Source organism: Eretmochelys imbricata, chromosome 6 (genome assembly GCF_965152235.1).
Source record: "Eretmochelys imbricata isolate rEreImb1 chromosome 6, rEreImb1.hap1, whole genome shotgun sequence".
Taxonomy (NCBI): domain Eukaryota; kingdom Metazoa; phylum Chordata; order Testudines; family Cheloniidae; genus Eretmochelys; species Eretmochelys imbricata.
Genome location: NC_135577.1, coordinates 57,051,001 through 57,075,267, shown reverse-complemented (window position 1 = coordinate 57,075,267; position 24,267 = coordinate 57,051,001). Strand labels below are relative to the sequence as shown.

The 24,267-nt window shown below is 42.8% G+C and overlaps 1 protein-coding gene across 1 annotated transcript in view; it reads right to left on the bottom strand.

The window, feature by feature from the left end:
- The window catches only part of HSD17B12 (hydroxysteroid 17-beta dehydrogenase 12), a 151,020-nt gene that overhangs the window by 68,275 nt on the left and 58,478 nt on the right, over positions 1-24,267 (bottom strand). The window contains exons 2-3 of the mRNA XM_077818566.1: positions 16,998-17,044; positions 16,165-16,240 (exon numbers count right to left, since the gene is read on the bottom strand). Of these exons, the coding sequence (XP_077674692.1) occupies positions 16,165-16,240; positions 16,998-17,044 (123 nt within the window). The remainder of the gene's footprint in view (positions 1-16,164; positions 16,241-16,997; positions 17,045-24,267) is intronic.

Below are 24,267 nucleotides of genomic sequence, written 5' to 3'. Positions count from 1 at the left end.
TAAAAAGTTAACTGGTTAAACTATTAACACTATATCATTTAATCCGTTAACTGAGGTTGCTCCAGCCAGCCTGGTGAGGCGGGGGCGGGGGCTGGGTCCAGGGCCCTGATGGGACCGGGGTTCTGCTGGCCAGCCAGCCTGGAGCAGCCTGGGCTGGGGTCCCTCTGGCCAGTCGGCTGGCCCGACACGGCCGGGGCTGCTCCAGCTGGCCGTACTCCGGCCAGCACGGGGTCACTGGTAAGCCTAATGCTTACCGGTTAACTTTTTACATTCCTACTTGCATCCTTAGAACGTTAGCATTCTGGATGTTCTTGATATGCTACATTAATAAAATCAAGGTCCAAGGTCCCAACAATTTCTCTACCTAAACAGATGTTCTTAACCCTTAAGCAGCACCTCCGACCCAGCCAAATTTCATGGTGATTAAACCATTAGTGAAATCACTAAAACTGACTAGCAGCTTCATTTGCCATGAATCACCAAGGCACAAAACGTACTCATGAAGAAATCTGTGAACAGCCTGCACCAAAGACTAAATCAATCCCTTTTGCAATGGTCCCTCAATCCCATTTTGGGACCTATAATTCCATGTTTACTTCCAAACCACTTTAAGATTTAAAACAAACAAGATATAACTAAAAGCATTTGCTCTGTAGGCTATCAATATTATTTCCATAGACAACTATAACCTCCAAAAAATATTAAACTGCAGTATATGAGTTTTTAACTGTTAACTACTTTATAATATTACTATAGGAAAATGCAAATAAATACACAAACAACATGGGCCATATCTTCCAAAGTGCAATTTTGCATGCATCTTACTTGGATATACACAAACATGAAAGTTCAGATCTTATTTATATCCAGGTACTACAGCATTCCATTATTTTTGTCATTTCACCACATTCCATATTATCTCAAGGTTCTCTTCCATTGCTACACAAACTAATTCACCTATTTCTGCTTGTAAGTTTTTTGCATTGGGACATAGATATTTGTAATTTCTTTTTTACAGTGTGTTTTTGTATATTTAACTATTTTCCCCACATACTTCATTGTAGAATGCAGCTATCTGCTGCTCTCAATCTCTCCCTCTTCCAGAGTAGTTATAATTGGACATATTTTTTTAACCAGATACAGAATTTCTTTTTTAATATCCCTAGCCAATCTCTGTCTACTCCAAGGACTCTTCAGCACCTATTGGCTTACCTACACCACGCCTCCAACTCGTAGTTTTAATAGCTCTCCAAAACCTTGACGATCTTCATATTAGAAGTTTGGTTCCACTTCTAAAGGTTGGGGCTGGAGTGAGTGGGCAGAGGAATTTATCAGGAAGGACCTCATCCATTCTGTAGAAGGTCTTCTTTTCCTAAAAAGTTTGCTGGTGCCTAAAAACTCACAACCCTTTATTTACACCATCTTCTCATCCAGACATTTGACCCTGAAGGTCCTGTCATCTACCCAGGTCTGCTCATGGCTGTAGGAGCATTTTAGAGAAAGCTAGAAATGTTACTGTTGTCTTGTCCTCCTCTTTCTCTATACCTCTAATTTGTCAGTTGCCTTCATCTGCTGTGTTATATTAAACCTAGACTGTAAACTCTCTTATTGGGAGTGTTTTTGTACAGTGCCCAACAAACCTGATCCTTGATTGGGGCACCAAGGAGCTAGTAAAATGTAACCCCCCCCCCGCCCAATTAAATATTCTTCCTAATGATTAAATTTAGCTGCCAAGGCTTCTTTCACCCCAGGCAGCAAGTCACCAAATGACTGTCAGTCACAGCATACTAACCTTAGGAAGTAAACTGAGAGTACTTCCTGATCCCAACTAGAAGAGCAAGCTCTTCCTTTTTTGCATTAGAAATACTGCTATGAAACATTTAAAGTCTGCGTCCACTTCTTTGGCTACCAGCTTATTGTCTAAGCCATGAAAGCTACACACAAAACATTAATTTCTGAACCACTTAGTAAAAGAACTGATTTAGGGGAAATGGAAAAACATCCGAAACATCTGCTCTCTCAATATAACAACATGGGATTCAATTTTTTTTTTAAATCAATAATCAGTTCTGTAGACCACTTATTGCCTTAAAGAAACAACACAAACACACACAGCCAAGTATTTTAATTAAGAGATACCATCTAGTGTCTGGCTATGGTGCAATACACTCTCACATGGCTTAGTGCCAGCTGTGGAATAGCAACACTAATGCTGCTGCCCTAATTGAAGATGCAGACTAAAGCACATTAATTTGGCTAGTCCATGTAATAGCAGGTATGCTAGCATTTCTACCAATATGCCTACCAAGTTACAAATGTTTCCATAGAACTCCACAGCACAGTACTGTACAGTACTAAGGAATAAACAGAAGTTGAAATAGATTAAAATTGATAGAACAGTTCAGTCTGTGCTCGTTTTGCAACAGAAGGCTCCAGGTAGGGATGTCATACTGTATCAGTTTCAGCACATAACATATAATGAGATGCCTGGGTAACATTTAAGAAAGAGCTTGCTATGTTAAATTTAGAAGGTAAATATATTTTGGTCAAGTACTATAAAATATTTCTGGTTTCATTTCACACCAGTGTAATTCACTGTATATATAGCCAGGTTTCAGAGTAGCAGCCGTGTTAGTCTGTATTCGCAAAAAGAAAAGGAGTACTTGTGGCACCTTAAGAGACTAACCAATTTATTTGAGCATAAGCTTTCGTACAGCTGTAGCTCACGAAAGCTTATGCTCAAATAAATTGGTTAGTCTCTAAGGTGCCACAAGTCCTCCTTTTCTTTTTGTATATATAGCATTGCCATATATACAGCATTAGCTAGACATATCACCTAAATAGGTAACTTTAAAGACAGTTTGCATCAAAAGAGTAACAGCTGTTTTTCAACACAGACTAAACAAGTGAGAGAGATTAGGGTACGTCTACTATGGGAGCTAAGGGTGTGATTCTCAGCTCATATAGACACATTCATGCTAGCTCTCAGCAAGCTAGTGTGCTAAAAATAGCAGCATAGCTGGGGTTGGATGGGCAGCAGAGAGCAGCAGCACAAGCTAGTCACTAAGTACAAATCTGCCTGAACCTCACTGCTCACAGCTGCTCATGCTACAGTAATATTTTGAGCACACTAGCTTGATGCATACTAGTGCAATCATGTCTATGTCAGCTACGAATCAGACCCCCCTAGCTCCAAGTTTACACATACCCTTAGTGTTAACATGAGCAGTGTAACAATTATTCAAAAGTGTGTGTAAGGAGTTCAGAGGCTCTGCAATTGTCTGTGTAACTAGTTATTTAGAACAATACCTTTTGAAAGTTGAAGTTAGATTTTTATTAATTTCTCAGATACCCCTCAACCTTCAAATAAATATGTTGCAATAAAATGTGTTTCTAAGTCACAAGAGCCACAAGCCCTTGAGCCCCATTGGGAATCTGAGTTGTTACACTGTGTATGTGAACAGTTCTTGTACACCATTTTCTTTCTTTTTTTTTTTTTTTTTTTAATTATTAGACATGTTTCATTTATCCTTGCCTCTGTTTGCTATCCCCAAAATTCCATTACATTAGCATGTCAGTTACGGACCTACAACATTTTTGAAAACTAGCTTTTAAAGTCTCAGATCAGCAAAAAGGCAAGGATTTCATAGTAAATTCTACACTAATGAACATATGTAACACCTTGTATCAAAAAGGCTTTACAAACAATAAATCAATTCTTGTGCCCCAGACTGTAAGCTTTCATAAAAATAAAAATGCTTTGTGAAAATATAAAGTGTAAATTGATTACGTTTGTCTGCCGGAGTCTACAAATAGCCCGTAACAATAGCTCCGCATATGAACTTCCTCTATTCACCCCAATGCCTGTTAAGTCATCATCATGCTTCAAAGTAAAGTGTCACCATAGTTATTTCAGCTGATCAAAGCGTACAAGAATCATATTACAAAGATCTGCACAATCAAGCCCCATTGGCATCTGAAGTGCCCTGAGTATGGTCACAAATTTCCTTCTTCCCCTTCCCCTCAACATAATTTTAACGGCCCCATAAGGTGTTTTTAGCTATCACATTGCTGTTTCCAGATAGCTTCTTCATGCTAATGTCTATTTTTAGTTTGATTATGTCTGAAAGGGCACATCACATCACATGCCCTTTAATTATTCCTTCTTACCTTTTGTACTATTGTCTGCTTGTTAGACTGTATAAAACTGTATGTGTGTTTAAAACCAGAATTCTAAAGCAATTATTTTTATTAAAATGGACACCATTAACCTGAAAAAAAATCCTCTGTCTGAAAATTTGTTATTGTTACCATTGTTATAAGTAACACCTACGATTAACAAAAGCTGGCGTTCAGTATACTTGGTGAATTTGATTTTGAGTCAATTTCTGAATCTCTGACAAATCAGTTAGAAAAGAGAACCCTACCTGAAAAGGCCTTTAGAAACAAAGGAGAAGATACTTATATTTTAAGGAATTGTTTAAGCAGTATACCCTTTTTTTCCTAATTACAAAAACAAAAACAAAACCTAGTCCAGGGGGTACATCAACTCATCTAAATATTTGCCTGGTTTTACAACAGGCTACATAAAAAGCACGAGCAAAGTCAGTACAAACTAAAATGTCATACAATGACTTGTTTATACTGCTTTATATACTATCCACTGAAATGTAAGTACAATATTTATATTCCAATTGATTTATTTTACAATTATATGATAAAAATGAGAAAGTAAGCAAGGAGTTTTTAAGTGAGGTGAAATTTGTGATATGCAAGACAAATCAGATTCCTGAAAGGGGTATAATAGTCTGGAAAGGCTGGAAGCCGCTTCAATTTTTAAAAAGTTAATCAATTTCATGAGATTCAAGTTGAAAGTGTCCTTAAAAAAACAAACAAACCCTTACACCATGTTTGGAAAGATTTTATTTTTTGAAGCTATTTAACAAAAATTTGCTAAGCCCCATACTATACTCGATCAGAAACTAGGTGGTGTGGCTATTAAACTAAAAAAATACACCTTTGGAACATCTTAATTGGTAGGGTGCCCTCAAAGATATAGTAGCTATTTTTTCTGTAAGTTTCAATATAGAAACCATTTTTTCAGAGCTAGAATTTGACAGCAATGCTTTGTTAGTCTTTTATTACTAGCACTACATAACAATTGTGCAAGGCCAGCAAATAGAAAGCATCGTTTTAGTTTAAATATTTTTGTTACAGTGCACAGCACATTAAGTGAAAATGGACAATGGTGTAGCTATATATTTATGCTTTTATACAAACCAACTCAATGCAAAGTGATTTAGACCTTAGTTATTTACCATTTGCTGTTTGCTTACAGACAATACTTTTCCTAGGCCTCAGTAACCTTCACATCTACAATGACAGAACCGGAAAGGGAAGAAAGGAAAGTTTCCCATGCAGCCCATGAAGGGTCCAAGTGCCCCCAAACACACATCTACCCAACTTTAACATTAAACCAAACAGCAGAAGATAAGTACAGGATGTGCCCAGCTTCTCTCCTTGCTCCCTAAGGAGATTGGCTTCAATCGCTCCAGCACACCAGCCCCCAACAGTTCCCCGACCCCACCACAGTCCAGACCAACATGGCCATAGCTTCCAGGGCAGCCTATAAAAGAATTCTTCCTGGAAGAGACACCCCCTTAGATCAGAAATATCTTACTGTTGAAGCAGAAAGAGCAGCATACAGACCCTTCAGCCTCCTGAAGTCATAGTGGACATCTACATTTGGAATTTTGGAGACTGTAAGAAGTCTGCTCCAATCACACACCTGACCCTCCTAACCAACCTATTACTTCCTACCCCTCTAGTTTATGTGCTAGCCATCAGACAGGCTGTTTTAATTGATATGTAGCTCAAAGAGGAGGGAGGGAGGGCACCCTTCAACCGAATAAATACTATATTCGGGTCCCAAGGAGGAGGAGCTTCCTAATTAGTGAAAAAACTGGAACCATCTCTTCCGGGAACCTACTCATCGTAGATTGCAAAAATACGGTATGGCTCTGGTCTAGAGAGCAATATACAGATATTGCCACTACATGTACCCTTATTGACCTGATGGACAGTCAATGTTTCACGTCAAGTAACTGGTCCAATATTACTGGCATTGGTGCCATCAACTCTGAAAGCTGGTTGAGCTGCTGAGATAGAAAATCTCTTTCATTTGCCCTCATACATCACTCTGGTCAAAGGTTTTCTGCTTTGAAGTAAGATGCTTTGAAACTTAAGTGAACCGACTTCTCTTTCTAGACATCATCCAGCCACCATCCAAACTGACCGGTAAAATGATGCAGGGTTCAAGTGCAGGATCTGGACTTTGTTCTGTGGCAGCAGGTCGGACGAAACCAGTAAGATGATTGGTGTATGTGTGGATACATTCACCAGCCACCAAAACAGCCTGGCCCATGCCAGGGCTATCATGATGTGATCTGCATCCTTCCTCTGCTTCCTCATAGCCCTGAGTATCATAGGCATGAGCAAAAAGGCATACAGTAATTCTGGAGTCCACGGGATGAGGAAGCACCTGTCAGAGTAGGCTCATGCTCCTCTGGAGCAAAATGTTAAACATTTGTTGTGATAAGCTGCAAATAGGGCTAACTTTTGGAAACCCCCACCCACGAAAGATGTTGTGGAGGACTAAAGCTTTGAGGAACTATTCATGGTTTTCAGAAAAATCTCTGCTGAGTTGGTTTGTCAGGATGTTCAGTGGATCAGGTAGGTGGAGAGAAATGTATGTAACGTGATAACGGATTCCGCAATCACAAAGATGTATGTCTTCTTGACAGAGTGAAGAGGATCTTGACTTCCCCTGTCCGTTGACACAGAGCAATGCTGTGATGTTGTCTGTCAGCACTTGGACTGTTAAGCTCTGAAGGGACAGGAAAGCCTTGCATGCTAGTCATATGACTTGAGCTCTAGAATGTTTATGAATAGGATGGCCTCCTGAGGAGACCATATCCCTTAAATTTTCAGCTGGTCAAGAGGAGGATGGAGGATTGTGAGTGGAGGCTTTTGTCACTGAAGACTTAAGCTAGATGCATTGAAAAGAGAACTTTGCTGCACTACTTAAATGGCTCTGCCCAAGAATTTAATGAGTATAGGGTTTCTTGAGGAATCATGATCAACAAATCCATGCTGTGCCTGTTTGGTAGATATGCTGGTTCAGGAAAGGCAGAAATAAAGATAAAGATGGGAGAGTAGCATGGTATATTAATGATGAGATAGACTAAAGAAATTAGTAGTCACGGAATAGATAAAACAGTCTGAGTCAAAATCACACTGAGGAAGAAAGCTATCAGATGCTTCCATGGGATAGTGCTTGGGGTCTGCTACAGGATCCAATTTGGATCTGGATAGAGAATTGTCTGATTATGGAAGACTAACTTCCCAGATATAGATTGAAGGACAAGTGCTACAAATAATAGTAAGGCCCAGCTTTCCTGGATGTATTAGCTGACAGATTCCTTCAAACAGTTGCCGAACCTACAAGAGGTGATGGCATTTTAGATTTTGTATTGGTGAGTAGTGAGGACCTCATAGAAGACCTTATGGTAGGGGACAACCTTGGTTCAAGTGATCATGAACTAATGCAGTTTAAACTAAAATGGAAGGATAAACAAAAATAAGTCTAACTAGGGTCCTTGATTGCAAAAGGGCAAACTTTATTTTTTAAAGGAATTAGTTAGGGAAATGGACTGGACTGAAGAACTCAAGGATCTGAATAGGGACGAGGCTTGGAATTTCTTTAAATCAAAGTTGTAAAAGTTATCTGAAGCCTGCATTCCAAGCAAGGGGAAAAAATTCTGTAGGGAAGAGTTGTAGACCAAGCTAGATGTGCAAGCATCTCAAACAGGTTATTAAGAGAAAGCAGAAAGCCTACAAGAAATGGAAGATGAGAAGGATCATCAAGGAAAGCTACCTCTTGGAGGTCAGAAAGTATACAGAATAAGTGAGAACAGCCTTTCAAGGATAGCAGTGGGGGGAAAAACCTAACTGGCTTCAAAATTGAACTTGATAACTTTATGGAGGGGATGGTACGACGAAACTGCCTACAATGGCATGTAGCTGATCCATGACTGCTAGCAGCAAATATCCCCAACAGCCGGTGATGTCACTAAATAGGGAGGGTTCTGAGGTACTACAGAAAATTCTTTCCCAGGTATCTGGCTGTTGGGTCTTGCCAGGGGTGAAAGTAAGTCGAGTGACTAACTGGTACACTGGGACCAGCTCTGGCCCCCGGAAGGGGCGGGGCTGAGGGGGTCAGAGCCAGCCCCAGCCTACCCTGTAAGGTAAGTGCCGCCCCCCGGCTTCTCATTCTCCTCCCCCCCCACCCCCCTCCTCCACCAGGGTAGCAGCAGCAGCCCAGGGCTCCGGGGGCTGTTTAAAGGACCGGGGTGGCAGAGGCAGCTGGATCCCTGGCCCTTTAAATTGCCCCCTGGGGAAACCGGGCTGCCCCAGTATGGTGCACCAGCTCTTGCCGGTACGCCATACCAGCTTACTTTCACCTCTGGGTCTTGCCAAAGTGTTCAGGGTCCAGCCGATTGCACTATTTGGGGTCGGGAAAGAATTTCCCACCCCCAGGTCAGATTGGCAGAGACTCTGGGGGGTTTCAACTTCCTCTGCAGCATGGGGCCAGGTCACTTGCAGGTTTAAATTAATATAGGTAGTGGATTCTCTGTAGCATGAAATCTTTAAATCATGATTCAAGGATTTCAGTAACTCAGCCAGAGGTTATGGGTCTATTACAGAACTAGGTGAGCAAGGTTCTGGGGCCTGCAATGTACAGGAGGTCAGACTACATGATGATGAAGGTCCCTTTACTCCTGCAGGCATTCCGCATCAAATAATTAAAAATTCTGCACACAGTATTTTAAAATTCTGCAAATTTTATTTGTCAAAAACAACACTACATAATCACATCAGTTTCACTTATTTTGGTAATTTATTTCAAAATACCTGTCAGCAAGTGTGTCTGTAACAATACAGACACCCACAAAAGTTCCCCCAGGAGTAGAGAGTTAAAGAAACCCCTATGACAACCCAGTTCTAATTTCTCTGTTCCCTTCCCCGCTCCCACCACGAGCCCAGCCAGCGGACCAGACACCTACAACCCCTCCCCCTCAGGACCCAGCTGCAGGGCCACCCTGGCCCAGACACCAACCCCTCCGAGCCCAGCCACAGCCCCCACCTTGCCCAGACACCCGCCCCCTCCCCCCCACTGCAGAACCCAGGGATCCAGAGGGAGAAACAGCCTGATGCTTTGTCCCACGCTTGCATGGAGTTTCCTACACACCGCCTTCCTTCAGGGCATGCTGGGAACTATAGCTGCCAAAAACCTTCTAGCTCCCTCCTCTTTCCTCACCCCAGCAGTGACTTCTATGTGTGAGCTGGGCTCAGCCGGGTCCAGCAACCCTTAGTAGCAGCAAGCAGCACTGTAGGTCGTTTCTGTGGGGGAAAGGAAATTCTGTGCACACAATGTTAATTTCTGCAAAATTCTGCATTGCACAGAGGTGCAGAATTCCCGCAGGTGTATCTCTTCTGGCCTTAAAGTCTATGAGTACAATGATGATATTATTGTTGCAAGTGTTTCCATTTTTGAGTATCTGTACCTTTATGAACCTGTTGAGGAGTTTTAGATCTAGAATGGGTTTCCACCCACTTCTCTTTTTTGGAACCAGGAAGTAACTGGAATAAAACCCCTTCTCTCTGTGTTGTACAAGGACTGGTTCTATAGCTCCTAAGTTCTGGAGGGAGTCTCTTTCCTATTTTAGAAAGTGCTCATGAGAAGTCCCTGAAGAGGATGAGGAAGGGGGAGGGATAGAGGGAAGGAAATAAAGTGGATGGAGTATCCTGCTGATCTCCAAAACCCATTTTTATGTAATATGCTCCCAAACTTGTTGGAAACGAGAAAGGAGGTCCCCAAAGTGAGGAATGCACATCAACAATTGCAGCTGGTAAGGAGAAGGGGAAGATAACTCAGAACCTTGACCACCCCATCGAAACAGATTTTGATGAGGGTTGTGAGGTCAATGTGTAGCAGGCAGTCTCTTTCTGGAACCTCCACCTCTTTCTTTGGGATCAGAAGGTCTCTCAAGAGTGAGAACTGAGCAGGATGAGATCTCTGAGCTGTTTGGGACTTACTAAATTTCCTTTTACACACAGGTGTGTAAAATGCCCAGAGAGCACAAAGTGGCCCTGGACTATTTTAACATATTCAGAGACTTCTGTATTATCCGGAAACAATTTTAAGCTGTTAAAGGAAGACCGTATTCCAGACCTCCCTTGGAAATCCTGGGTGTTGAAGCCAAGAGACCCTTCTCATGACCACCAACGTAGAAACAGTAAACAGCTGTGGTAGCAGCATCCAGAGAGACCTGCAGAGATGTTTCGACAAGGAGCTGACCCTCTGTAATTACTGCCTGGAATTGGTTCCTCTGCTCCAGTGGTAGATGCTCAATAAATAAATTGAACTAAATAGTTGGTGTGATCGTATTTCACTAACACCACCTTATAGTTGGCGATTCTAAACTGTAGAATCACAGATGAATATAATTTGTGACAAAACAAAAATCAAGACACTTCTGATCTTTATCATACAGCACTGATTTAGCATGGTGCTGCCTTCTACATTCATTTACAGCCCTAACAACTAGGGAGTTAGGAGAGGGATGAGAAAAACTCCGAATCTTCAGATGGAACATAATATTTCTTAACAGCCCTTTTACTGTATTTTTGTTGGCGGTATTTTTGTTGAAGAATGCCAGATTACTTTTGCAAGATCCAACAGAGCCTCATTAATAGGCAGTGCAATTTGAGCAAATAATGCTGTATGAAGAATATAAAGCCGTTTATGTTGTGACTCCTTAACCTCCTCAATTGGAACCTGAAGCCAGCCTGTGATACCACTGGCACTGGGTGAACATCCAGAGACCTAGAGGTTTGTGGTACCAAGAATGGATCAGTACAGAACAAAAGGGAGCCAGGCATTTCTGTTCCTGCAAAGTCAAGTGAAAATCTAAATTCATGCAGTGCTAACATAGTAGTCAGGACCAAAGTGGAAGCCTGAACAGAGGTAATTGTGGCAGAGGGAGCAGACAGTACAAGAGGCTTTATGCACTCCGAGGAGTGTCCGTTAGTCTGGTCTTTTGAATTTCTGAAATGCTAGGTACCAATTGCCTGAGTCTACCAGTACTGACTTAGAAGAAGTAGTTTCTTTTCCTTGTCTTCTTGATCCCTGATGGTACCTAGCATCCTGAAAATCTTCCTGAACAGGAACCCTGAAATTCTTTGGGTTTATTGGTGCTCACAGTACCTGAGGAACCTGCAGCCTCATGGGTATTGAGTTGGGAACCAGCAGATGCCTAAGTAATTGTCTCAATCGATATCCAAGGTTTCTTTGTGATAGATTGCCTAGCTGTGGGAACAAGCTCTATAACTTGGGCCCAAGCGCTACAACTGTGGGAACCCAAGGTCTACAACTTAACAAGGTAATGAATGACACTTTCTAAACATTTTCAGGAAGGAGTCACCTGGGTCAGTGTTGCAAGTACATGGGGTGGTACCATGACCGGTCACCTGATGCTTTGCAATGCAGTAGACTGACCTGAGCCAAAGCTGTAGTGGTCTCAAGTGAATTCTGGCAAGCAGTCACATATGTGCATTCAGACATGTGGCCTACCATAAGGCTGGTCAGTACCATCATTGTCAGGTTTGAAATCACTGTGCTCCGTGACAGCCAGAGCATGAATAATCTGTTTTGGGGTAAGTAAGCACTGGGTATGGTGGAATCTAGCCTAGCTCCTGAGTAACATCTGAGATGGGGTGACAACTTCTCAGTTCACCAGGACGCCCAGCCAGGCAAAAAGAGAGGCTACAGTTAAGACCTGCCAGAGTTCCTGATGTGATTTGCCTCTGATTAACAAATCATTGAGATATGGGTAGATGTGAATGCCCTTCTTTTTTAGGAGCACAACCACTACATCTAAACATTTTATGAGGATTCAGTCCGATGAAGAGTCCAAAGGTGAGTACCTTGTACTGATAAGGGTTCAGCCCCAATGTGGATCTTAGGTACTTCCTGTGGCCTGAGTGGACAGTAATGTGGTAGTATGCATCCTATAAGTCAAGAGCCACAAACCAGTCCTGGGTTTGAAGTGATGAAGTGACTGAGGAAAACATTACTATCCTGAACCTGGGGAGGGATACAAATTTGTTCAGTTTCTTCTGGGTCTAGGATAGGACAACAACCTCCATTTTACTTCAGAATGGGGAAATAGCAGGAGTAGAAACCTCTTTCTCTGTACTCTTTAGAACCTCTTTTACAGCTTGTATATGAAGTAACAAGGTCACTTCTGTTAGTAAAAGGGACTCACAAGAAGGGACCCCAAAGAGGGATGGAGAGCTGGGAAGGAGAGGGAGAAGGGAAGCGAACTGGATGGTGTAGTCATGAGCAATGATGTCCGACACTTATTTGTCAGCTGTTATGTTTGCCTAAGGCTAATGGAAAGGGATGACGTAGTTTCCGAAGGTCAGCTTGGCAATGGTCTTCATGTGGTTTTCGACAGTCTCATCAAACCTGCTGGCTGGCTGGCTGGATGGATGGAAGATGATGGGTACCTCCACAAGCCCCAGTGCCACTTGTCTAAGTAAGAACTTGAGCTGACTGAGAAAACAAATGTCCTTTGTATTGGCTGGTACCAGAAGAGATTGTAGTATGGTGCTGGACTGTAAATGACCTGGGATCTGAGTGTCATCCTGGCATCTTTGAGGTAATATAATGCCTTTTCTGTTCTTGAGCTAAATAGGTCCATACCCTCAAAGGGCAAGTCCTCAATTGTGGCTTCAACTTCTCTTGGTAAACCAGATGTCTGAAGCCAAAAGGCCCACCACATTGCAACTGCCATGGCCATCAAGCAGAGTTGGCTACCATTTGGCCCCGTTTGATGGAATCCCTCAGCTCTTCCATGCAGTCCTGCATAAGTCACAATCGGAAGAGGGTTACCCCCTCTCTCATATCGGGAAGCTCTATTTTTGCAAATAAAGCCCAATAGTTCATGATGGAAAACTAAAAGCTGACGGATAGGCCTTTCGGCTGACCAGGTCCAGCTTCTTGGGGTCCTTGTCTTTTAGAGTTCCTTCTATGGATCTGGTTTTCTCCTGGACAATAGAGATAACCGTGGTGTTGGATGGACAAAAATGCTCAAAGCCCTTGAGTGGAAACTGGTATTGTTTTTCCACTTACTTCGAGGTCAGCGGAAGTCAGGCCGAGGTATGCTAAAGAACGCTTGCTGGGTCCAGGATGCCCTGGGTATTGAGGATGTTGAATAGCTTGGGTGTGTCTTCTTGCACCACTGTCGTCTCAATGTCTAGTGTCTCAGCTATCCTGGATACTAACTCTTAGAACACTGAAGTCATGGTCGGCTGGGGTTGGGGCCACAGTGATTGCTTCATCTGGAGAGGAAAAGGGTACCTTGAATGGGGAAGGGAGCTAGTGTCTCTCTCACTACTTCTGCTACATCCTTGGGGGGTTCCCCGCTGTTCTGGTGAGGGTCCCCTTTACAGCAATACCAGTGGCAACTGAGCTCTCCTTTTCATCAAGACACGTGAAGTCATCCTGCTCAGGGATCTAAGCAAGGGTAGGCCCCAGCAGGGCCCCTATGCCCAAGGTAGTGCATTATATTAGAATAGTCTAACTGCGAGGACCCACCCATTGTCAGTCCTATACTGGGACTTGGTGCCACATGTCTTTCAAGGCAATGGTTCCCTGTGTAAGTCAGAGAGAAGAAATAGCTTTCTGGGAATGGTGGTGCTGATGGGTGCAGTTCCAGTTCTGATAGTAGTAGGGCCAGTGCCAGGTCTGGTGCAGAGAGGAGCAATGAGGGAGGCTCTTCAAGGGCATATCTCAGAACCAGGAAGGGCTGCAACCTCCAAGACCAGTGCTGGCATAGATCTCTGTGCCAGTATCTGTACCAGTGCGCCTGTCTACCACAATCTCAATGTCACTACTACTGTCTTGGTGCTATCCTTGATGTTGAGGATTTTGAGGTCTTCTCTTTCAGTAGAGTCCTCTGCATGGGACGGACATGTTGTCCAGTACACCCTGCATTTGTGCTTGGTGCAGAAGTGCATTTCCACTCCAGAGGATGAAGCCAGTACCTCTGCTCCTTAGTGCGGAGGCCTTCAGTGCTGACACAGATTTGGCTAATATCAGGGATGCTTACAATGGCACCAATGGGTTTGGCACCTTCTTTGCCTTCTCTTCCCTACTGGAAATGGGGATGTGGTGATCAGTTGTTAGAGCACTTGCCAAAGATAATCTCTTCACTTCCTGTACAGAGAATAACTGCACTCCTGGATCTGATGCTACGGTTATGGATTACTCCACTGTCACGTCTGAATCTTGTGTTTTAACATTTTCAGTTGTGGGACGAAAAGAAGCGGCAACAGCACGTTTAGCTAGGATGTGTATTTCCATGGGACAGAAGAGGCATCTGCTGGGTTCATCTATGATGGGTATTATTCCATTGCAGGAAGGACAGGCTTTAAACCCAATAAGTTTAAAAACTGCCATAGCTAGTGGCTGATGGAAAGCATCTTGCCCCACTGTACAAGGGGTGTGTGTGTCCCCGTCTGTCCTAGATGCTTTTTTATCTTTTTTTGCGGAAAGGCTGCCCAACAAAAATTCTACAAACAAATTAATAAAAAGGGAGAAATGAAGATGACAATTCTTTACTGGAGAAAGTTCTGGATATCAGAAGTGGGTCGGGTACAGTCCAGGTTCTGTCTCACTGCCACAAATGGTAAGAGGGAGGGTTGGTCACACTCCACCCTTTATTTCCTCATATAAGGCAGCATAAGATACATGTGTGGCCCCACTAGACACTGCTCTACAAAAAAATTCTGAGCCCACACACAAGAAGCACATGTACATCTACAAGTGACGTGTTCTAAGAGGAAACCTGGGTTCTACTCCACTCTCTGGAGCAGAGTGTGCAGTAACAGTTACTGATTTTTCTGTCCCTAACATATCCCTTCTTTAGTCAATCTGCTTCTTCCTTCTCCTGCATGTTGCCTGGCCAACAATACGGGTAGCATTAAGAAACCTGAAAAGACAGTCTCCTTGATCTGGTGCCAGGAGCAGCAACTGCAGGTAGAGTCCTAGTCAGTCTCTGCAGCCCTGAGCTGGAACATGCTCAGCGCAAATGCAATATTTGAGAAATTAGATGTCAACATCTAAAAAGCCTCTGCTAAACACATGCAGATGGCAATTTTCAAAGACTTATAAATTTGTGTAGAATTTTAACAGGGAGAGCAAAAGGCACCTATCTGACTTCAGGTTAACGCCTTCTTAAATTTCAAGTATCTGCTCCAAAGCATGGCTGTAAGTGATAGAGCTCCTCAACAAAACATTTGTAGTAATTTAACATTTGAAAAACATTTTCCCCAACCTTATTTTCAGAAATGACGGAACTGTTTTTGCTGAAACTTTCCAAAACAATTCGGCCTGAAGAGAAGACTTGGCATGGAAAGTTTCAGACTAAACAGCTAGTTTGGCCAACTTGTAAGCAACTGAAAACAGTCTTGTAATGGGAAGCATTCTGCAATCTTAACTACAGCGTCACCCCAGCTCCACTTCTAATAAAATTTAAAAAGTTATATGGACTATTTCTATCTGGTGTAATTTCTTTTACATCAGCAGAGTTACAACACGGATGAATCTGTCCCACTATTACTAATCTTAATTTACGTATTTCTTTATTTGAAAAACCAGAGGGAGGGAATGCAACTTGTGATTAGCGTAAGAAGACATGTTTAGGATTGTTTTGAGTTCCAGGAGAAAAAGCACAGTTTTGAATATATCCCATTCTAGAATTAACCCCTAATTGCTCTTGGAAATGAGATAATAAGAATTGTACAAATTTGGTCAGTTAAGCACTTCTCTTTTTACCATATTCATGAAGGTTTTTTTAAGTGTAATGTAAAAGTGATGAAGATCATTAAGAATGTAAAATTAAGGTTTATAGAATCTTTAAAAACTATCCATTAATGATTACAAAATTGTCTTCATGTGGAATTGGAGAGGTCGAAGGAGATGTATTTTAGCTTTCATGTGTTAAATTTTGAAATTTAAAAGAGTTTATCACATACTTATTTCACCGGCAACCTGTTCTAGTTTTTCTTGAGATCTGCTGATAAGAGCCACATTCATTCCATGCTTTGCTAGCTGAAAGAAACAAAAAAGAGATACAGAGCAGTTCAATCACAACTGTGCAATAGATCACTGGCCAGCATCACCCTTAAAGAAAAGGTGAAACTTGGGTCAAATACCACAAAATATACATTGACTGTTAACAGAGAAAGTCAGATATAGAAATTATGATTTAAAATAGCTAGAGGTGAAGGAAAAATAAAACAGTGAGTACCAGAATGAGTACATGGTACTTTACTGCCCCATGCCAAAGACACTTACAAAGGATCTTCAACAACTCTGCTCTGAGGTAGGTGAATATTTACATTTACAGATAGGGAAACTGAGGCAGGGGTTATGTAATTTTCCTAACCCCACAGAATAAGGTCAGTAACAGAACTTGGAAATGAGAATTCAGGCTCTAAAACGCTTGTTTTACTCAAATAGACTAGATTTCTTTATAGTTCTACAAAAATACTGTTTGTAACAAAATTAACTGTTACCTAATCAGCTATATTAGATTCCTTTCTTTGTTCTACTGCAGTCCAGATTCTCTGCCCAGCCCAAAAGCCAAGGAAGAGTGCAGGTAACAGTACATAGGTATTTGATATTTGTACTCCATATTCTGCATTTGAGTCTAAAATAAAATGGGGGCATTTCAGGTAACACTGATCTACGCCAGAATTAACGTACATTTGCATGAGATAGGATGGCACTATACTATTTCACTTTCACTGAGTCTGGACAGAGTCCATATCAGTTCTGATCATTCTAAAGGAATAAAAAGGCTTACCTCTTCTGCATAGGCTTTTCCAATTCCATCAGTAGCTCCCGTGACAACTATAACAGGGGAAAAGGGGGAAAAAATAAATATGAGTTATTACTGTAAAGATAGCTAACAACAAAGTGGTCATTAGTAGGCTATTGGAGCACCCCTTCCGACTAAGCAGCTCAGGTTACATCCTCACATGGTACCTGACTCCATTTCTTCTTCTTCATTATTAAAAAAGCTTTTAGAAAACCGACACTCCCTCTTCTAACGCCATAATCCATGTTTGGAGACCCAGATTACCCTTTATGGCCCAAATGGTGACTTTCAACTCCCACTTGCAATTGTAAAAGTTAAGTTGTGAATATCAAACACCTCTCAGATTAGTTTTATTTAAAACAGTGAGGTTAAAATGACCAGAGGTCTGTACGGAACTGATGAAAGTACATCCAGACTCATGGTGGACAAGGCACAAGTCAGCACAAGGCTGTTTAGAACAAATTTCCAGTCACGTATTCATTTCCTCTGTGATTCCATCCCCTCACTGCCCACACCCTAGTGTCCAGGAAAGTTAGATTTATCAGTGGAAAGTATGGCCAGACAAAGTCTTATGAAATTTTTTTCACCCATGGAAAATTGGATTTTTGACTCAGTGAAAATTTTTGAGGTATGTGTGTTTTCCTCAAAAGCTTTTTAGTTTTCAGCAACTGAAAAAAATTGTTTTTCATATTCTGAACATTTCAACAAAAGCCAAAGTTTTCAAAAGAAAAAGAATCCCATTTTCTGATCCCTCTAGTGGCAAGTCTGGCAAACGATAACAAGGTCCTCTGTATTGGACACTCATAAGTCTTTCTGGGACCCTCATCTACTATAGGGCCATGAGGAACTAAATCTGGGTATATCATGGCCACTTTTGAGAGGGGATTCCAAAACTCCATTCATACTGCTACCCACTGTTTTATCAAAGAAAGCTAAAGAGCAGCTCCTCTATCCATTTTCGCTACTTTGCCTACCACCTCTATTCAGCTAAGCATGCACATTCAGCATCTCCTTCTTCCTCAACTCTTCCCTGCCAGCCAGCCCACTTAATTACACTTAGGCCTTGTCTACATTGTCACTTTAGAGCACTGAAGCCTTCTTGCTATGGGGTGCAAAAAGAACACACCCCTGGGCTGCTCTTAGTGGGACTGAACTGGGAACTGGTTTAAAGTGCCCATTTCTGTTTTTTCTGAGTAACGGGTTCACAGGAACACAGTTTACTTGCAACAAAACAAAAACAAAAAATGTGATACGTTTTGCCAGATGCATTACAGTTCTGCAAAATGACACTGTCCCCTAAGTTCAAGGGCTAAAGCAAGCTCTGCTTTAAGTCTTACATTATGTATTATCATACAATTCATTACTGCTCCAACAAAATATGATAAACAAGACAGAAAAGAGAAAAACTGCACCAATACCATTCTCCCAAAAATTTGACTATCTTCTGAACTAACCTGATTTGAAGAATGTTCGTGGGCCATTTTTCACATTATAAATTAGTGAAGTATTTGAAAGAGCAGCTGTTGCTTAATGGAAAACTGGCTCATTGTATTTCCTCCTCCTAGCCACAACTTCATGGCTTGTCTCCTCTTCTTCCTTAAAAAGTTTCAGTCTGGACTAGCAAGCTCTCCACTTTAAATCCCTCCATAAAAACCGTTATTGCTTTGTCTTCAATGCTATCAGCACCTTAACTGGGTTGCACCTACAGACTGCATCCTCCTTAAGGAAGGGACTTAAGTCTTCCTACATATTTTGCTAAGTATCTACAGTACTTCATGAATAAAATGTTAGATTCAGTATAGTGCAAGAACACATGATACACACAGTTCTTCACTTGTTCTTTATTACCAAGGTCATTTACATGATTTTTATTTGCCATGTTTGCTCCTATTACTTATTAATCATAAGATTGTGTGTGACAGCAGCCACTTTCAAGATAACAAACAAAAGGTTTGGGACTTTAGGTGAGGCATACATAACAAGAACAGTTTCCCCACTCCTTCAGGTCCTGCTTCACCAAGAGCCTATGTCTGGCCAACGGAAGCTAGAGGAAGTGCCCTCCAGAATTTAAGTTTGATTGTTAAGTTGGCCCAGGGTTGACAGTCAATAAAAAGAAAAGGGCTACAAAAGTCACATCCTTCAAAAAGAAAAATATGATGGCTCCAGTGTTTCCAACCAGCCCAACTGAGCCACGCCCAGTATAAGGCCACACATACTTAATGCACATTGTTATAGCTTCACTCCATCAAAAAACCAAATTTCCCCCCAAACCCCTCAGAGTTCTGCACCACATTGCTCCCCAGATAAAACTCAATTCTGACATCCCCACACTCCAGTTAATATATTCTGGGCTCCCCTCCCAAGCCCCCAAAGCTCCCCCATTTTTTTTTTTTTTTTTTTTTTTTTTTCAGCATGCTGGAACTACAGCTGCTGTGCCTTTCTGATTCCTCCTCTTGACAGAAATGGCATCTGAGCCATTATTTTCCTGCTCCTCTCCAGTTCATCTTCCCTTCCCATCCCCCTCAAAAAGAGCAAGCAGTTCAGGAGCAGTGTTCTTTGAGCCACTCTGCTCCTTTGTTCCTCAGCCCCCTGAAGGGAAGGAGACAGTGGCTCCAAGGACAACTCAGTCCACTCTCCCAGGCAAAATTTCTTGTTTACCCTCGTTAAGCGTATTTTGTTCCCAGACCTACTCCCAAATTCATAGAAGCTCTTCTTGGGAACAGGGTCCCAAGCTCTACTCCAAAGTTGGAAGCACTACTACTAGTCCAGCCTCCTCCTATTACCAACAGGATGCAGAGTACTACTGGACCATTCTGATGGCAAAGGCACAGAGACTGAATTAGTGCAGAGACTGTGGCCTGGTTCACACTGATTGTTTTGCCAGCACAGCTGTTTCGTTTGGGGATGGGGGGAAGTCACACTGACCCAGCTATACCACCATAAAAGGTTCTGTTGCTGATACAGCTTATTTTGTTGGAGGAACTAAGCTATACCAGCAAAGCGGCATCTCTACTAGGAGGGTTTGCTGGCATAGCTATTCTTTCTAGAGTAGATAGGACTCAGAATAAAGCAAGGCGATTGCGAATATGAAGAGTCAGGGTTTGTCTACACTTAAACTGCTACGTTGGTATAGCTGCAGTGCTACAGCTGTGCCATTGTAGTGCTTCCGTGTAGACACTACCTATACCGAGAGGAGGTAGGCAATCCACTTCCCTGAGAAGCAGTATGTAGGTCAGGAAGAATTCTTCCATCAATCTAGCACTGTCTACCTCAGGAGTTAGCGTGGCATAACTATGTTTCTCAGGGGAGGGTTGTGAATTTTTCACACCTGAGAGATGTAGCTAGGCCGATGTAAGCTCCTGGCAGAGACCAGCCCAAAGACTTGAGGAATGGGTGCTGACATTTTCATTCCCACTCTTGAAATACTATGGCCAGATATACACTCAAAAGTTAAGTCGGCCCAACTATGTCACTCGGGGGGTGTGAAAAATCCATACCCCTGAGCAACATAATTAAGCTGAATGAATCCTCACTGTAGACCGGGGTCTCAAACGTCAAGAATTTGACGCGGAGTTATTTGCTGCAGCCGCCAAGCTCCCCGCCCCGCCCCAGAGTTATTTGCTACGGCCCGCCAAGCTCCCCCCGGCTCCCTCCCCCCCGGAGTTATTTCCTGTGGCTGCCAAGCTCCCTCATCCGCTGCCCCTCCTCCCCCCCAGAACGCCACGTCCCCACTCCTCTGCCTACCTCCAGGCACTTCCTGCCAACAAACAGCTGTTTGGCAGTGCTTAGCACTTTCCAGGAGGGAGCGGGGAAGGAGCGGGAAGCCATGTGCTCAGGAAAGGAGGCGGAGAAGAGGTGGGGCAGGGGTGGGGATTTGGAGAAGGGGTTGGAATAGGGACAGGGAGGGGACAGAGTTGGGGTGGGGACTTTGGGGAAGGGGGTGAGGAAGGGCCTCATGGAAGTGGTGAAGTGCAGACAGGGCCAGGGGCAGAGGGGGTGGCTTTTGTATCTTATATTAAAAGGTGTCAGCGATGCGGCCCTCGGGCCAATGTACTAGTCCTCATGTGGCCCTCATGGTGATTTGAGTTTGAGATCCCTGCTGTAGACAATGCTAGGGCAACAGAATTCTTCCATTGACCTAGCTACTGCTGTCACTGTGGAGCGTCAACTCGATAGCTGTGCTGCTGTAGTGTTTCAACTGGAAACAAGCCTATGAATGGCCATTATGAATGACAATGGTCAGTCACTTGGAAAGAAAAAGAGTGAGAATGACACTAAGCCTGGTGGTTAGAGCACTCACCTAGGTTGTGGGAGGCCCAAATTCAAGTCCCTGCCCCAAGGACTAATTATTTATAAATGCAGAACAACTACAGTAGGCGTGACAAAGAGCCCTATACCAGAATATTCCCATAGTTCAGTGGTTCGGGCACTCAGCTGTTTAAATCCCTTTTCTCCATCAAACAGAGAGGGGACTGAACTGGGGTTCCCCAGGTGAGTTTTGTAACCACTGGGCTCAACGGGAGAAAGCCTCCTCCTCCGCCATTGCTGTGCTTCCTGTCTTCTTTTGCTTTTGTCAAAATGAATGAAATTGAAACAAAAAATGGAGTCAGTTGTTTCAACCTACCTGAAACAGTTTTCAACTTTTTGATTCACCAAAAATGTCAAAAAATGTCCTTTTCAGTTTGACGTGAAATAAAACATTTTGGGGTTTTTTTTGGAATTGCCAGCAAATGGAAAAATCCATTATTTGTCCAACTCTATTCCCTAGCAGTGTTGCTGGGGAACAATACATACAACATAGCCTTTTATTTAATGCACTGCAAATAATATGGAATTAAGTGGTCGTTCTAAGCAATAGCACCAGGAATATCATGTTTTAATATTCTAATGTTTTAATATTCCTGAAGTCCTGATTTAATTTTCCAAATTTCCCTGCATATGTGGGAATCTTTTAATTTTACTTAATCATGATGTGCATATGCAGAGGTGTGAACTTTTGCAGGATTTTCCCTGAGGGAGGATGTAGAAAGGACAGTTCCACCTAGATGAAGCAGCACAATTTCTGTTATACACAGACTTAAATTAACCTGCTTGTGTTAATCACAAGTGACAGAGAACCAAGTTACACCAGAAATATCCAGTAAGCGACCTAATGACTGCCCTTTAGAATGAGGGAAGATAGTTAACCATTACAATAGCTGGCCTTAACTTATACTAATCTGCAACAAGTGGAGAAAACGATTGATACGCTAAAGGGGCCTGCAGACAGCACTGGCCAGTCAACTGCACAACAGACAGGGCTGGTAGCACTGCCTATTAAGGTTGCCTGACGCTGCCCTTTTTAAGAAGCCTTATCTGTTGCTCATAATTTTGCCAAACTAACCATGGGCTGAAATTTGCCAAGCTGGGTGTCTGTCTCAAGTTGACTTTATTGAAGTTTCAGCCACAAGAGCACAGTCATTTCTAAGAATGGGACTAGGAAAAAAAATATGCTGTTCTACAATGTTAAAATTCTGGTGACTTTTTTTGCTTATGCTTTGAACCATGGATTGGAAATTTGTGCAAGACATGTGCCTTCTGCTGTTCCTGTGAAAATCCACCCAAATTTAGCCAAGGTAAGCTTCTGGAAAAAGATCTATTCACATATACTCAGTAGAGACTTGAGTTTAGCAGCTAAAAATCTCTGCAGATTCAAGCCCTCACCAAGCCTACTTCAGTGTCTCACAGCTGACCAGTCTGCACATCCCCACACTAAGTGACAGCAAGGTCCTGCTCAGGGCTGCTGTTACCAGCCGCTCTGGGCCAGGTACCAGAACTGAAAGTAGGAAGTCGGTCTTCTGTGCTCACAGCGACACTTCCAGTGGCGGATTAGCCACTGGGCCCATCGAGCCCATTCCCTAGGGCCCCGGCTTCCACTACCTGTCGCAATACCTAGTCGGCTGGAGAGCATCTCCTGCTGACAAAGCTACCGTCACTCATTGGCGGTGGTTTCATTATGCCAGTGGGAGAGCTCTCTCCCACCAGCATAGAGCAGCAACACAGGAGACCTTGCAGCGGCAAAGCTGCAGCAGTACAGCTGTGCTGCAGTGCCGCTGTGCCGTCTGTAGTGTAGACACAGACCAACCTAACATATCTACACCAACAAGGGAGCCAAATTAAGGATACAAAGGAAATCTTAATTCTGGCATTTCCTAACTTTTGAGTATTTGACTTTGCTACCTTAATAACATCCTTTTAAATGTAGTTGTGTGTGTGCACACAATTCTCTATATATGTCATATGAAGAGCACACAGCATGAGCAAAGGAGTGGCAGAAGCACCAGATCATCAAACTGCAGTAGGATGGGTCCTTACACAGCCTTGTATTCTGTGTGGCTTGGTCTTCAGTAGAGATTTAACTCGATCACAAGTTTTCTTGTGAACACACTTTGTTCAGACATGAATACCCTTCAGTCACGCCATCACTCTGCCACACACAGCAGTCGCCACTCTCTGGGGTACAGGGCAAAACACGAGTTAACAAAAAGCAAGACAAGTGAACTTGAGGCATCTGCAGTGAAGACATATGGCCATGATCAACCACAACAATTGATGATCCACCAATCTTTTCCAAAAGCCCCCCTGGGCACCAATCCTGTGTCCTATCTGCAATCTTTCTGTGCTTTCTCCTAACGATATATGGTTCTACTCAGTAACTTTGGAACCACACTGCTTGCTTCAGTCATCTCTGGACGGATACAGCAATGAGAATGCCAACAAGAAGACTATTCAGTATATCAGAAATCAGTCACCTGGCTGGATGCCAATAAGAAAGCCAGGACCCAGAAGAGGGCTGCCCAACATTACTACAAGATGGCTCGGAAACTGTTGGCTTATTGCGGAAATCAATCAAACCACACAATACTGTAGAGAGAAGATCAAGGGGCTCAATGTGAGCTACCACAGGGCCAAGGATAACAATTCCAAGTTCAGTGCTACCCTGATGAGCTAGACGAAGTGCTGAGCAACATCCCCAGCAAAGATCTCCATGTCAGGCTGGCCTCATCTGTGGAGTTGGGATGAATGCAGATTTGTATGTTGGACATGAAACTCATCTCAACAGCTGTGAGCAACCAGCCTAGAGAAGACCTCTTCTCCAAATCACAGAATCACTTCTATGAACTGGCCCTGGTGAACACAGTCGGGTGGAGGACACCCACACAGAAGAACTAGAGGACGCAGCATCTCAGATTGATGAGATGAGCACAGCCATTAT